At 44.9% G+C, this 12912-nt stretch overlaps 1 protein-coding gene across 2 annotated transcripts in view; it reads right to left on the reverse strand.

Annotated features, from left to right (window-relative positions):
• The window catches only part of LOC307085881 (guanine nucleotide exchange factor VAV3-like), a 53202-nt gene that overhangs the window by 27480 nt on the left and 12810 nt on the right, over positions 1-12912 (reverse strand). For both annotated transcript variants that reach the window (XM_079750795.1, XM_079750794.1), the window contains exons 7-17: positions 12521-12589; positions 12320-12423; positions 11879-11978; positions 11415-11510; positions 8414-8482; positions 7756-7842; positions 6585-6670; positions 6005-6137; positions 1536-1645; positions 885-986; positions 401-492 (exon numbers count right to left, since the gene is read on the reverse strand). In XM_079750795.1, coding sequence (XP_079606921.1) covers positions 401-492; positions 885-986; positions 1536-1645; positions 6005-6137; positions 6585-6670; positions 7756-7842; positions 8414-8482; positions 11415-11510; positions 11879-11978; positions 12320-12423; positions 12521-12589 — 1048 coding nt within the window. The remainder of the gene's footprint in view (positions 1-400; positions 493-884; positions 987-1535; positions 1646-6004; positions 6138-6584; positions 6671-7755; positions 7843-8413; positions 8483-11414; positions 11511-11878; positions 11979-12319; positions 12424-12520; positions 12590-12912) is intronic.

The following is a 12912-nucleotide window of genomic DNA, read 5'->3' on the forward strand; positions in this document are numbered from 1 at the left end:
CTGTCCGCTCAGAGAGCTAACCCTCACCGCCGCCACGGTGCCTTAGCTTAATGGCTGTACACGTAGACGGTCGTTTGAGTTAATATCATATGCTGGAAAACTTGAACACTTATGGGTGGGTATACGACATATGATCAGCTATGTTTGCGACGTATGCCAAAAAATGCTGGAGGTGTCAGCTCTGCCAACACATTAGCATAGCAACACAGATGGCCTCTTAGTACACGTCAGAAAAAAGGGAAAGGAGACAAATAAAAAGTCCATGCAGTGTAAATAACAGGTGAACGGAAAATGATTTGTGCATGTTTAAATGAATGCATATGCATGTCTACAACTTCTGCATTATCCACGATAGAAACGACACATTTAAAAAATGCGGGAAATATTAATGAGGACTCACCTGGTCTCCCGCACATGACCAGACGCCCGAGGCACTCCTTATGGGCGCCCAGGCCACACTTGTTACAGAGGTAGCCCTGGTTAAATATACCCCTGGGGGCGCCGCAAATGTTGACACGTTATTATCATAAAGCCTTCTGCTCCATAGACAAACACTTGGTTCATTGTGTGCTAATTGTTCTCCTTGTATGAGTTGCATTTGAAGCGGGACAGTATTCGCTTATCATGTTAACTGGTGAAACAAAGCAGCATGGGCATATGAACGAAATTGCTAATTGATGCTTAAATGTGCGAATTCTGGTGTGAAGATTAAACGAAAAAATGGGGGCAAAAAAGAAGAAGCCTTTGATGTCCCAGAAATGCACAGACAATTATCATAGCATAAAAGAAGACGAGGATCTACCAGTCAAGAACAACGAGCGCTTTGATCTGTGAAAAGACAGCGTGAAAACACATCGTTCACAGGCTGGCTTTGTGAGTGTTACCTGAGCAGGAGATGGCAGAAGCTGCACGAAGTGATCCTCTCAAATGTGTGCATCTTGAACTGGTGGCTGTTGCTGTTAGCATTATCTGGTCGAATGTTTGATCTGAGGCAGGACACACACACACACACACACACACACACACACACACACACACACACACACACACACTCAAATAACAGTGGCAGACCTGATCAAACAACACCCATGCAAGAGTCAATACTTCACTTGGCCAACATGCAAACACCCACACATTCAAGGTAACACAGACACACACACACACACACACACACACACACACGCACACACACAAGCACCCGCACTGTGAAATAATAGAGTGTGAAATAACAGAGATACATATGCACATGAACATGGGTACACAATCTCGCTTGAATGCACAAAACCGTCTGAATACACACACACATACACAGACACAGAAACACACACACGCATACAGAAACACACACACACACACACACACACACACACACACACAGACACAGAAACACACACACACACAAACAGAAACTCACAGACAGACAGAAAGAGCGAGACAGACAGACAGACACACACACACACACACACACACACACACACAGACAGAAACACACAGAAACACTGAGCCAGTTGTAGTCTGATAAACTGTATACCCACACGGCCATCTCAAACTGGTCCAACCACTTCTTCTTCAGCTCCATGGTCTTGAAGAACAGCTCGAAGCCCGTGTGCCCCTGGTTGTGGGTCATGTAGAAGCCGTAGCACCACTGTGGAACGCCCAGAGGGATTCAGTCACACAGAGAGCCACACAGTTTAGTTTCACCTTTGCAGTGAAATTCCACTCAAGTCAATTCATTGTAATTCAATTCCAATGCATATGGATTCAATAAGGACTTAGATTTATTAGACACAGAGTTCAAGTTTAAATTCGAAACTGTTGGAAACAAACATCGAATGTGGAGCCCCCCCACACAGAGACTCTCCATAGAGATGAGAGATCAGGACCCTGAACAGCTCCCCGAGTGCTCAAAGAGGGAACAGACCATATTTGGGCGTCGTACTACTGAGTAATCAGTTCTATGAGCACCAGCTGACACAGATCTGGAGGCGAAACAGCTGGAACAAATCTGTGATAATCAGCTAAATGGTTTTAACAAGGGGCTCCTCTGACTTGGTCAATGGGGAGAAGCTGGGGAAATTCGCGGGAGACCAAACCCAAACCAAAACCCCGTGTTTTGGTTTGTGTTGATGGGTATGCATTAGATGCCTCCCTCTCTCGGTTAAGCACATGCGGCTGCCTGCGCCGCCGCTGATTGGCTCGGTCGCCCTGCCGCTACTCACTGATAAAGCGTTGATGCGCCACACCTGTGCTCGGCTTGTTGAGAGTGAACTGAACGGGCGTTTACCGGGGAGCCGGCAGCCCTGCCTTCCTGGAATGAACAAACCCCTGAAAGCGATTGCGGTGTCAGGGAGTTTGGTTCTCGTTTAAGAGAATCACGAAAGCGCTGGGAGGAGACCGACATAAGGACCTAAGTTGGGTGAAGAAGAAATTCGGTTTTGTTCCAGTGCTTACCTCCTCACCACGCACATTCTTCAATAGAAACATTTTGTGTGCATTTAACCGTGTCTTTATCTGACCCACCATTGCCTCACTCAGCTAGCTTTGCCACACTAAGCGTGTCAAAAGCGTGCTATAAGCTGTCCTACAGCGCTTAATAAGGTTGCCGTCGTGCCATGCCACCATGTAGCAAAAACAGCGTGACTCTGATCCCATTATCCACAAACCAATGTTCAGCTACTTCACAGGCTAACCAGATCAAATTAAACCTCCGGGATAGCACCATCTCTGGTGAAACATGGGTTATTACAGCAGCCGTTTTGCATTGGCTCAAATTGGTGCCGAACAAACTATGAAAAGCGACATCACCTTTGCACTAATCACCTGGCGGCGCATTAAACCAATCAGAAGCAGCCTGAGCCTGAAGACGCACTATCCTGTTCTACACCCCCAGAGCCGCGGGCACTTTGCAGCGTACGACATCCCACCGCAAAATAAACAATCAAACCTAATGGCTTACATCTAATATCCGGTGAGTGAGACGGGTTCTCATGGGGTCGGCCGGTCGGGTCTGCGGCGTGCTGGGCGCTTCGCGAGCGCAGTGTTAAATCATTGATGCCCTCGCCAGCCAACGCCGCACACACACTGAAGCTTCATTTAGCACCGAATGATATATGGCCCTGAGCAGCCTTGGAGGGTCGCACACATTCATCACCTGACATTAGCATCCCCCTTAGCATCTCTGTCCTCTACCATCTCTGTCCTCTGGTGAATGTGTCTGTGTGTCTGTGTCTGTGTGTGTGTGTGAGTGTGTGTTAATGTCGGGGTTCAATGGGTTCTATGAACATGCATGCAAGTGTCTGTTATTTTATTGATTTGTTATTGTGTTTGCACCTATAACGATGACCGTGTGTGTGTGTGTGTGTGTGTGTGTATGGTTGTGTGTGTACGTACGTGTGTCTGTGCACGTGTGCATCTCCCTGTCTGTGTCTATTTGTGTGTGTGTGTTGTAAAAAATGATGATCCCCAGTAAGTGGAGAGGAGAATAGATACACACGACAGATGCATCGGGTCGAAACACCACAGATTTACTCTGTTCGCTCCACCGTCGCAAGTACATTGCCCCATGATCCATTCATGTTGTTTTACGTGATACTACGTGTGTGTACACACACACACACACACACACACATAAATCAGTATGATACAAACGTCAGGATCATACGGATAATTACACACACACACACAGCCGCGCACGCACACACATAGAGCTGCATTTGCATAACGATCGCACAGCAGATTAAACGACATTGATCACAGAGTCCCTTTGATGGAAACCCAGGGAGACGCCCCGCCCTGACAAGCTGTCACTCTCACCGTTTATCAGCATTTGGCGACAGAAAGAAAAGACACCATCTGGGGGCGTACATCACGCACCAAGCCCCCACCCCCTCCGTAATCCCTCCGCAAAAATACAACACAAAGAAACACAGGACACTTGTGGACAAGAAGCCATCAATGAACAGAGATTGGCCAAGTGCACGGCAGTATATATCCATTTTGTTCGGATGTATTGCTCTTGTCAGATGTATTCGTATATCTCAATGTGTGTGTGTGTGTGTGTGTGTGTGTGTGTGTGTGCGTGATACACGGTTGACCCCTGAAGCCCAGAGTGAAGTAAGCTCTAATTGTCCTGGATTGCTCTCATTAGCCACAGCTAATTTGCTTTCATCAATATAAACGCTCTCCACTCAACCATCTCTGCTGCACTCCAGCAGATATGCTGCCACAGCGATGGTGAAGCCCATAGAAGGGACAGCCCCGAAACTTCTTTTGACACGTCACTTGATCCAAAATGTTGTTACTGAACAACAGGTGTGGTCATCAATTTAATTGATTTCATTAGAAAATGTAATTTGACTGATTAATCATTGTGTTTGGTGTGCTGTGATTGGGTCATGTTGGCAGCTCCTGTCATGGAGGCTCTGCTGTTCGTCTAGGGATTTCTCTCACGTTTCTTTAATCTTTTATAGGACCGAGTTTGGGAGAAGCAGCCTGAGTCGGCGAGCCTTTTTATGTTCTTGTCTTTGAGTGGTATGTAAATCTACAAAACAAGAATAACTTTGCACTAGAAATTCCTTTTCCCCTCATCGTCATGACGATCATCTCCTTCACCCAGTAACTCCACAATTCCCAAAGGGCCCATATTATACCACCAGGTGTGAGTGTGACAGCCATTACAAGCCATTTGAAAATCACCCTTTTCCTGTGTTTTAGTGACATCACAAGTGGGAGTGTGCACCTAGATTCATGGTGGACAGATTAGTCTACCAAACAGACTGCATTAAATGTTGCTTATCTATCCATTATATAGGTGGGAATGCCCACTTGTGATCTCAATAAGGAACAGGAAAAGGCAGATTTTTTCAAATGGCTTCTAATGGCGAATCACACTCACACCTGGTGGTATGATAGGGGCCCTTTCATTTCCCATTTGCCGTTCGACGATTGGCTTTTAATGAGCAGCAGGCTCACAGTTGTTTAGCTCAAGCTCTCCTTCAATTAGTTAGTATCACTTCAACTGGTCGTTTGTCATGTGAATAAAAATACAATCAAGAACGTAATGTAAAACAACGTTTAGTAGAAACTGTATTTAAATGATGAACTCAGCTAAATGCAATCCATTAAAATATTAAACTATTGCGTTATTATTTTTCAAGGCATTCAAGGCATAGAGACAAGTGTCTTGTCTCTATGCCTTGAATAAACATTTTCTGCACAATAATGAATCTTTTAAAATTGAAGTGGCATCTAGTGGAACGGAGTTGGAAGAAATGTAATATAATATTCCGAATTATGTTTGAATTAGTGTATAATCCCAGGGAAATATGAATCGTTTTGTATTTGTTTCTTAAAAACGAGCCCTTCATAACTACATAGGGTCCTCTACCACAGATCCCACCGCATTGTGCAGCCATGTTACTACAGCAGCCGATCACAGGAAGACGGCTGTAGAGAGGACGCGTGCTTCTAAGCTCTACCACAAGGCAATCGTTAGCAGCTAACAATTAACAATCATGATCGCTATCTTACAAGCTATATGACCTATAGTTCTACCTACTTAATAACTAAATACAATTTATTATTCCATCAGGGAACCTTCTCGCTTGACGCTTGGCTACTTAATGCTGTCGTGGACGATGACATATTTTTAGGTACAGTTGCCGCTTCTTGTACCTCAATCAAACTGAATCAACCAGAAAAAACTTTTTCATGCTTTCGGTAGTTTCATAGAGTGTTTTCCGCAATAAGAAAAAAGCAAAGATAAGACAGATGTGTTGGTGTGTTTCTACCCAGCACCGAGCTCTTGACTGCATAGGGCAGATACTCTTTTTTGACAACATCAGAGTTGTCAGTGGAGTTGTTTGACAGCATGTGATGAGGGAACGGTATCAGCGTGAAGACGGAAGAGGAAAGAAACGATACAGGACAGCGCTGCGTTGAGGCACTGGGGTTACACGAGGGTAGTTACTAATGGATTGGTTTGCGTTTGCCATTGCCCACTGACCTTTTTACCTTCTCTGTCGGAGGTAGGGTTGTTGGTGATCTTGTAGAAGTTGAGGTACAGCACGTCCTTCAGCTCGTAGTTGTCTCCCCGACGCTTGCACACGATGACGGCCAAGTCGAAGAGAAACATGTGCCTGCGAGGGAGAGAGACACAGGGGGAGACAGAGAGAGAGAGTGAAGGCACAAGCGATCGGAGGGCTGAAGGTGTAAGCGATAGAAAAGACAAGGTCCACAGCTTTGCGTTAGGCCCTTCTATCAGCACCGAGGTAAAGAGCGCTCTATCAAGGTGAAATACGCTGCGGAGGATTAAATCTCATCCACCATCCTATCAGTTGACCTCGCTTTCTCAGTGTTCCCTTCAATGTCGAGCTGCTCTGCTGGAAACCGAGTTGTTCACAGGCAGATGAATATTTTTGCTACTTGTCGCGCCTTCCCCTCCCCCAATCTCCCTTTGTCAACCGGTTGCATCCTCCTACGTTTAGCCACGTCAACGTACTTTTGTGACAGTCGTATTTCTTTGTCACGTGTCTTTATCTCGGGTTTTTGTTTTTCGATACTGATCCACCTTGAGTGCACCTTACCTGTCTTGTTTCCTCTTGTCGAAGTTTGAGACGATGCGTACTTCTCCGTCGCCCTTGGGTCGGCCGTAGTTGATGAGAGGCTGGTTCTGTTGACCCAGAGGAGAGGAAGGGAGTTATCAAAAACAAGGCTTGCGGAGCATGGTTTACCGGTTATCTTGTCCAATAGTGTTACAACGATATGATCGTCAGGAGTGAATTTGTGTGAAATTTGAAAAATGTATGATCTCATTTATAAATGTATTTTGTCACCAGACCAGGCATTTACCACTCATAGCTTAGAAAAAATGCACACATTGTTTTTGCTCGTACGACAGGGTGAGCACAGTGCAACTCGGTAGAATTGCACTTTGAATTGCACTGACAAACAGATGAATCCATCTGTTTGACAACATATCTGTGTCATAGCGGCACATCTCTATTGTACATTGTGAGCAGGCTCCGGGCGGCACCAGGCCATCACATGGCCGTGGACGCGCATATGGCGGCCCCAGACATTCAGCCCCACTATGCCGGTGGACAGCAGGGCACAGATCAGCTCCCTGTGTAGCTCCGACCCCCTGGGGAGAGCCACTCACCTGGGACCCATCAGCCCCGTCAGCAGCCCGGGCCAGCTGCCCGGCCGGGTTATCTCCATCCATGCCCCCCCCCCCACTTCAACATGAATATGTTTCGAGAATTCAGTGTTTTCTTTCGTTTTTTTTGGCATACGCCAAAAAAACAGTGTTTCTTCGGGTCACTGAAAACTGAACAACACCTTCGGAGGCGTTGTTAGCGTTGACAACGGGGACCTCAATTTGCGCATTGGCAGTTGTTGCATGATGTTTGTGAAATCATCTTCTGCTGGTGTTATTTCTGTTATTTTGGGGGGTTTATTTATAAGCTACATTATCGCATTCAATTGTCTTTGTGTTGACGGAGATGTTAAATGTAAAACTGTTGGTGTGAACAGGAATGTTTTTGTGTACGTACCCATAAGACGTTCACAAATAATTGTTTACTTGTTGACGGGGTCGACAAAAGTGACATTTTGATCCTGGACAGGATGGCCATGCATGTTATATACCTCATGTTTGAGAAGTAAAAATCCTTGATTTGGACCCACGCATGGTACCTCCCAGTATATAGTCCCCACAGAGCACAGTTGTAGATGTATACATGATGTGGGGTTTACCAAGTTTTCGATGGACCTCTGGTATTGGTCGATCTCTCTCAGTGTCTCATTGTCCCTCTTAACCTCGTTGACATACTGGGCCAGGTCCTGAGACACACACACACACACACACACACACACACACACACACACACACACACACACACACACACACACACACACACACACACACACACACACACACACACACAAAACAACAAAGGAATTGTAAGAGAAGTAATCAACTCTGTCACACATGCGCTCAGGCCCGCACGTACAAGCACGCACGTCACACACACACAGACACGCACACACAAGCACGGATCCCACAACCTCACATACCTCAAAGGAGAAAAAAAAAATCCTTTGAGTCATTGCTTGCATTTTCGAAGACAGCCCCAATGGTGTCATCTTCTTATCAGAGGCAGACGCACTGAAGTGTTTGCTGTGTGAGCGAGGTGCTCTTCACAAAACACTGTGGTGTAAATGCTTTCATTTAATCACTTCACACTTAATTCCGGCTGCCAAACATGAATGATTTATTATTTCTAACGGCTCAGGACGCATCGGCGGCGGTTTCAGAGTATTTTTTCTCAGTGCCTAAATATGGGTCTTCGAGTTGCGTGGGGTTCGCGGCCGACTTTAAAATCACAATGATTAACACCGGCTCCACGCTTACTTTCATGGCGTCGAGGGCCATCCTCAAGTTGCTCTTGTCTGCGGTGTCGTGAGTGTGTTTCACCAGCTCCTGGGGGATAGACAAAAGAAAAGATGAACAATGACATAGACCAGCACACACACACACACACACGCACAGACACACACACGGGAATACATGCACATACACACACACGCACACACACACACACACACACACACACACACACACGACACACAGACCGACACACACACGACACACAGACAGGAATACATACACACACACACACACGCACACTTCTATTATATGGCGGAGGTCATTTGAGCGTCAGTGTTAGACGGGAAGCTTTTCTTCAGATCGCAGCGATGAAAAGACAGCCTATTGTCTAATCTAAAATTTAATCAGTGCGTATGTAAAGCTCGGATGAATAAGGGGTCTGGGAAAAAAAACAAGTGTTTTTTTTTTCCAGGGGGTGGATGGACAGGCAGACAGACAGACCTCTCTCCAGCACGAACAAAACCCACGATAATAAAAAGAATGAAAAATCTCCCCCAACCAGCTAAGCCCGCCCCAAACTTTTTCTTCAGCGACTCGGATGAATAGGCCTAGGAGAATAACTCCTAAATAATAATAATAACTAATTGCATGCATGGAAATCTCTCATGCCAGCAATCACAAAGTGCAGTACAGGGTCTAAAACCGAGCGTGTGATTCGAGTCAATCACCGCTGCCTTTCCATTGTATAAGCCACCGGTTAATAGACTAAAATGGACAAGTCACGTGATCAACATCTGATCTCCCCATCATTACCCAAGTGAGCAATGATGGGGTTCAGTCCTTTCACTGAGACCCCCTGACCTCAGCGGACAGATGAGCCATCTCATCTGTCCGCACCAGCAGATATGTTGGGCCATTGCTCCTACAGTGCACGAATACACACGCATCAATCTGTAGGGCCCCCTAAAGTGCCATGAATATGTAAAAACTTGCATTTTATTTTTTGCAGATGATTTATGAGGCTTGTGGCGTTTAAGGCAGATCGATGCAACAATTATAACCTTATGTCATGTTCCGTTAATGCTGCATGTGATCTAGACTCGAACATGTGCAGGTGATCGTGGGATATTTATATTAATATGTAGGACTTCAATGGACAACGGCAATAAAGTTTAATTAACCGGTAATAATGGGGATTTTGTATGAATTGATGGGGTGTCTTTTTGTCGTCTCCCTGCGTAACTAGCCCTACGGTCCAAATTTTTGGGGGAAACTGTTTCAGCCAAGTATAACATTACAACGTGTAACATAAGCAACGCCTGGCTAAGGGTTTCAGATATCATCAGAATCTACTGTAGTCTTAAAAAACCACCACATATATTACTATAATGAGGCTCCCTAATTGGGGCTCCTAGGTAATGCATGCAGCCAAGGAACAATAACACTGTAGTCAATCAAGAATAACTTCAGCTGTGATAACCCCTCACATTGGTGAATATGTGGATTATTCAGGGTAAATTGGTCGGAGGCGACATTTTGCCGTCTACCTTTCCACTGAGTTGAGAAGAAGTTTCACCCCTCTATTCTGATGAATCATCTGTACATACTATGACAGGGGTTTGTTCCAAATATTGAGATCCAGCGGTTTGATGGAATCTTGACAATCTCGGTGCACACAAGGCAATTAAGGCAATGAACCCATCCATAACATCACAGGTGCAGTGATTCAAGTGCTTTGAAAAAGAAAAACTCAGGACAATAAAATCTCTCTTACCTTATCTTATTTTATGTTTTACCACAAGAGTGAAAGTGTATATTAGTTGCAATAACTCCATTGGCTGTAAATGGTTTTTGTGTGTGTGTGTGTGTGTGTGTGTGTGTGTGTGTGTGTGTGTGTGTGTGTGTGTGTGTGTGTGTGTGTGTGTGTGTGTGTGTGTGTGTGTGTGTGTGTGTGTGTGTGTGTGTGTACGGCTGGACGCACGCGTGTGTGCGTGTTTGTGTGCATCCATGCGTTTGTGTGCCGGTACATGCATGCATGCATACATACATACATGTGTGTGTGTGTGTGTGTCCATGCATGTTTGTGCGTGTGTGAGAGAGTCAGTTCGGGCTCCTACCTTGATGCATATGAACTCCCTACCCTGACCTTTCCTAGCCTTCATCAAGCTCGCCGCCCACTGTCGGGAACACAAACCCGGTACAATAGGGGGCCGCAGTGTGGAAAACATGCCGGGTCACCGCCCACTGACACCAGGGGACCACCTGACCTCTTCCAACTAATTAAAACCAACTCGCTATTGGCTGGACTCAGCGTGCTGCCGGCCCACACCTTCACCTCTGATTCGCTCTAACTAGAGGTGAACTTCTCACGCTGCCAGCAAAGGGAAACTGGTATCCAGGTGAATTAGGAGGACGTAGTGCTTTTTATTGGATTTCATTGCGGCCATTTAAAGAGCCACCTCTCCCCAGCACTGATAAAACTAAACATACACCACACGAGTGCTCAGGTCTTGGTTTCTCACTTAAATCCGTGAGATATGCTACCAGTGCCACACTTGTCCCCCCCCCCCCCGCCCCAAGCCAAACGAAAGTTTTGAAAAAAGATGCTATCAAGGAATATAAACGAGAGGAAAGTAGAGGGGCTTTGTGAGAGCAAGAGAGGATGTAATGGATATAATTGCCCATATTAACCCAGGTTATTAGAAAAAAATATATATTTTTAGCAGTATTTTTTGTGAAACAGAACCTCTTAAACGTTCCTTGAGGTCTTTTGGGGAAGATAACGTGGTATAGGTCGCCCCCAAGTGGCTGCTGATAAAATTACAATAGAAAAAAAATGTGCATGTCTGTTTGGGTTGTGCTGTTGTGACAATGCCCAGTAGTAATACCACGCCTACAGCTTGGGAACCTAGTATGGTATTGATTTTTACTCTTTTTGCTTTTTCCTTGAGCACTAAGGATACGAAATAGAAACACTTCAATATACTTTCAAAGCTTTAAGGAATCCTGAGAGCTCAGCCTATACCTGCAGCAGGAGATGGTACTTGAGGACTCTCTGCATGGGGACGACCAGCAGATCCCGCAGGGTAAACTTGCCATTGTTAGCCCTCTTGGCACACTCCTATTAGATACATACAAGACAAAATTAGTCAATTGCAAAGTGACATGACAGCACTTTTTAATTAATCAACTCGAAGTAAACAGTATGACGTTAAAATATGGAGAGCAGGGGTAACACATCAAGGCAATATGCCATTCGGGTGACTTGGTATTTGTTTTTTAACAATTATATATTACAGGTGCATAGTACATTGTCCTATGCCAGAGCCCATCTGGGATGCAGTTCAGAAAAATAACCACTAGAGAGTGCTACAATATTCATGTTCAGCACACTTTGGTTGTAAGTGAGTATTTGCTGTTGTATGCTGTTGTATACACACACAAATATTGTGTACTTTTACGCATGTTGTAAACAACATTCAGATAGACCTCTAGCTTGAGACGGACGTCCTCTTTCTCCTTGCAGATGAGGTCCAGCACGGCGATGGCAATCTCAACCTGACTGCAGTAGATCCCGTAGATCAGTAATCTGTCCACAGGGAAGCATAGACAGAGAAGATTGTATTCAATGATGAGTTCAAGGTCCCTCTCAACGTGCTCATTCTGAACCATGTACATCTATGAGTGAATCACAGAATGAAATTGAAGGTCCTTCAAACTGTCCACAAATGACTATAAAAGATAATGAACATGTCATTCAAACCACTGCCTTTTTAAGGATGCATCTTCGTTGCAAAGTTAATCATCAAACATATTTTATTATTTCTAGCATTCTCTTGCTGTTCCTGGGTTCTCTTCCTGTTCCTGGGTCAGGAAGGGAACTTCACTTCCCTTCCTTGAAACTGGAAGAATGGGGGACTGTGTGTTTACCTCTCCTTGTAGGTGATAAAGATCTGGTAGAGGTTTAAAGAGTTTCTATTCAGAATGGAGTCCTGCACGTCCACCATCAGGCTCTTATGAACTTTCACCAGGTCCTTTTGAAGAAGAAACCCATCAGTGACCATAGGAACGTAGCTTCTTAACGTGACATTTAGAGAGGAGAGGAAGAATAAAATCAAAGAGGACACCTACTGGGATGTTCAGGAAAACCTTGTCGATTTCTGCCGCTGAGAAGAATTTCTTGAGGGGGTTCAGGAAATACTGCAGGGAAGTGGCAGAAACATCTTTTGTTTTTTGCTGCTGTCACTTTTCCCCCAAAAACACTGTTAGCGTAAACAAACTTTTTTTCTTTGATTTTCTGTTTGCATGGAATCCATGCATTATAGTTGTTGTAGTTAAATATGAAGCGAAGAATAATGTATGTTTGCTTTGGAAAATACTGGAGTTCTTGCACTCAACTCAGTGAGGCCCCTGTTTCTCCTCGAATTCAACCACAATGAGTTTTAAAAAAACAAAAAAACGATTTGGTTTTCACTGCCCCTTTAATAAACACTCCTGCAACTACACAACAATTGCATGCAACA

Source organism: Pollachius pollachius (genome assembly GCF_949987615.1).
Source record: "Pollachius pollachius genome assembly, chromosome: 14".
Taxonomy (NCBI): domain Eukaryota; kingdom Metazoa; phylum Chordata; class Actinopteri; order Gadiformes; family Gadidae; genus Pollachius; species Pollachius pollachius.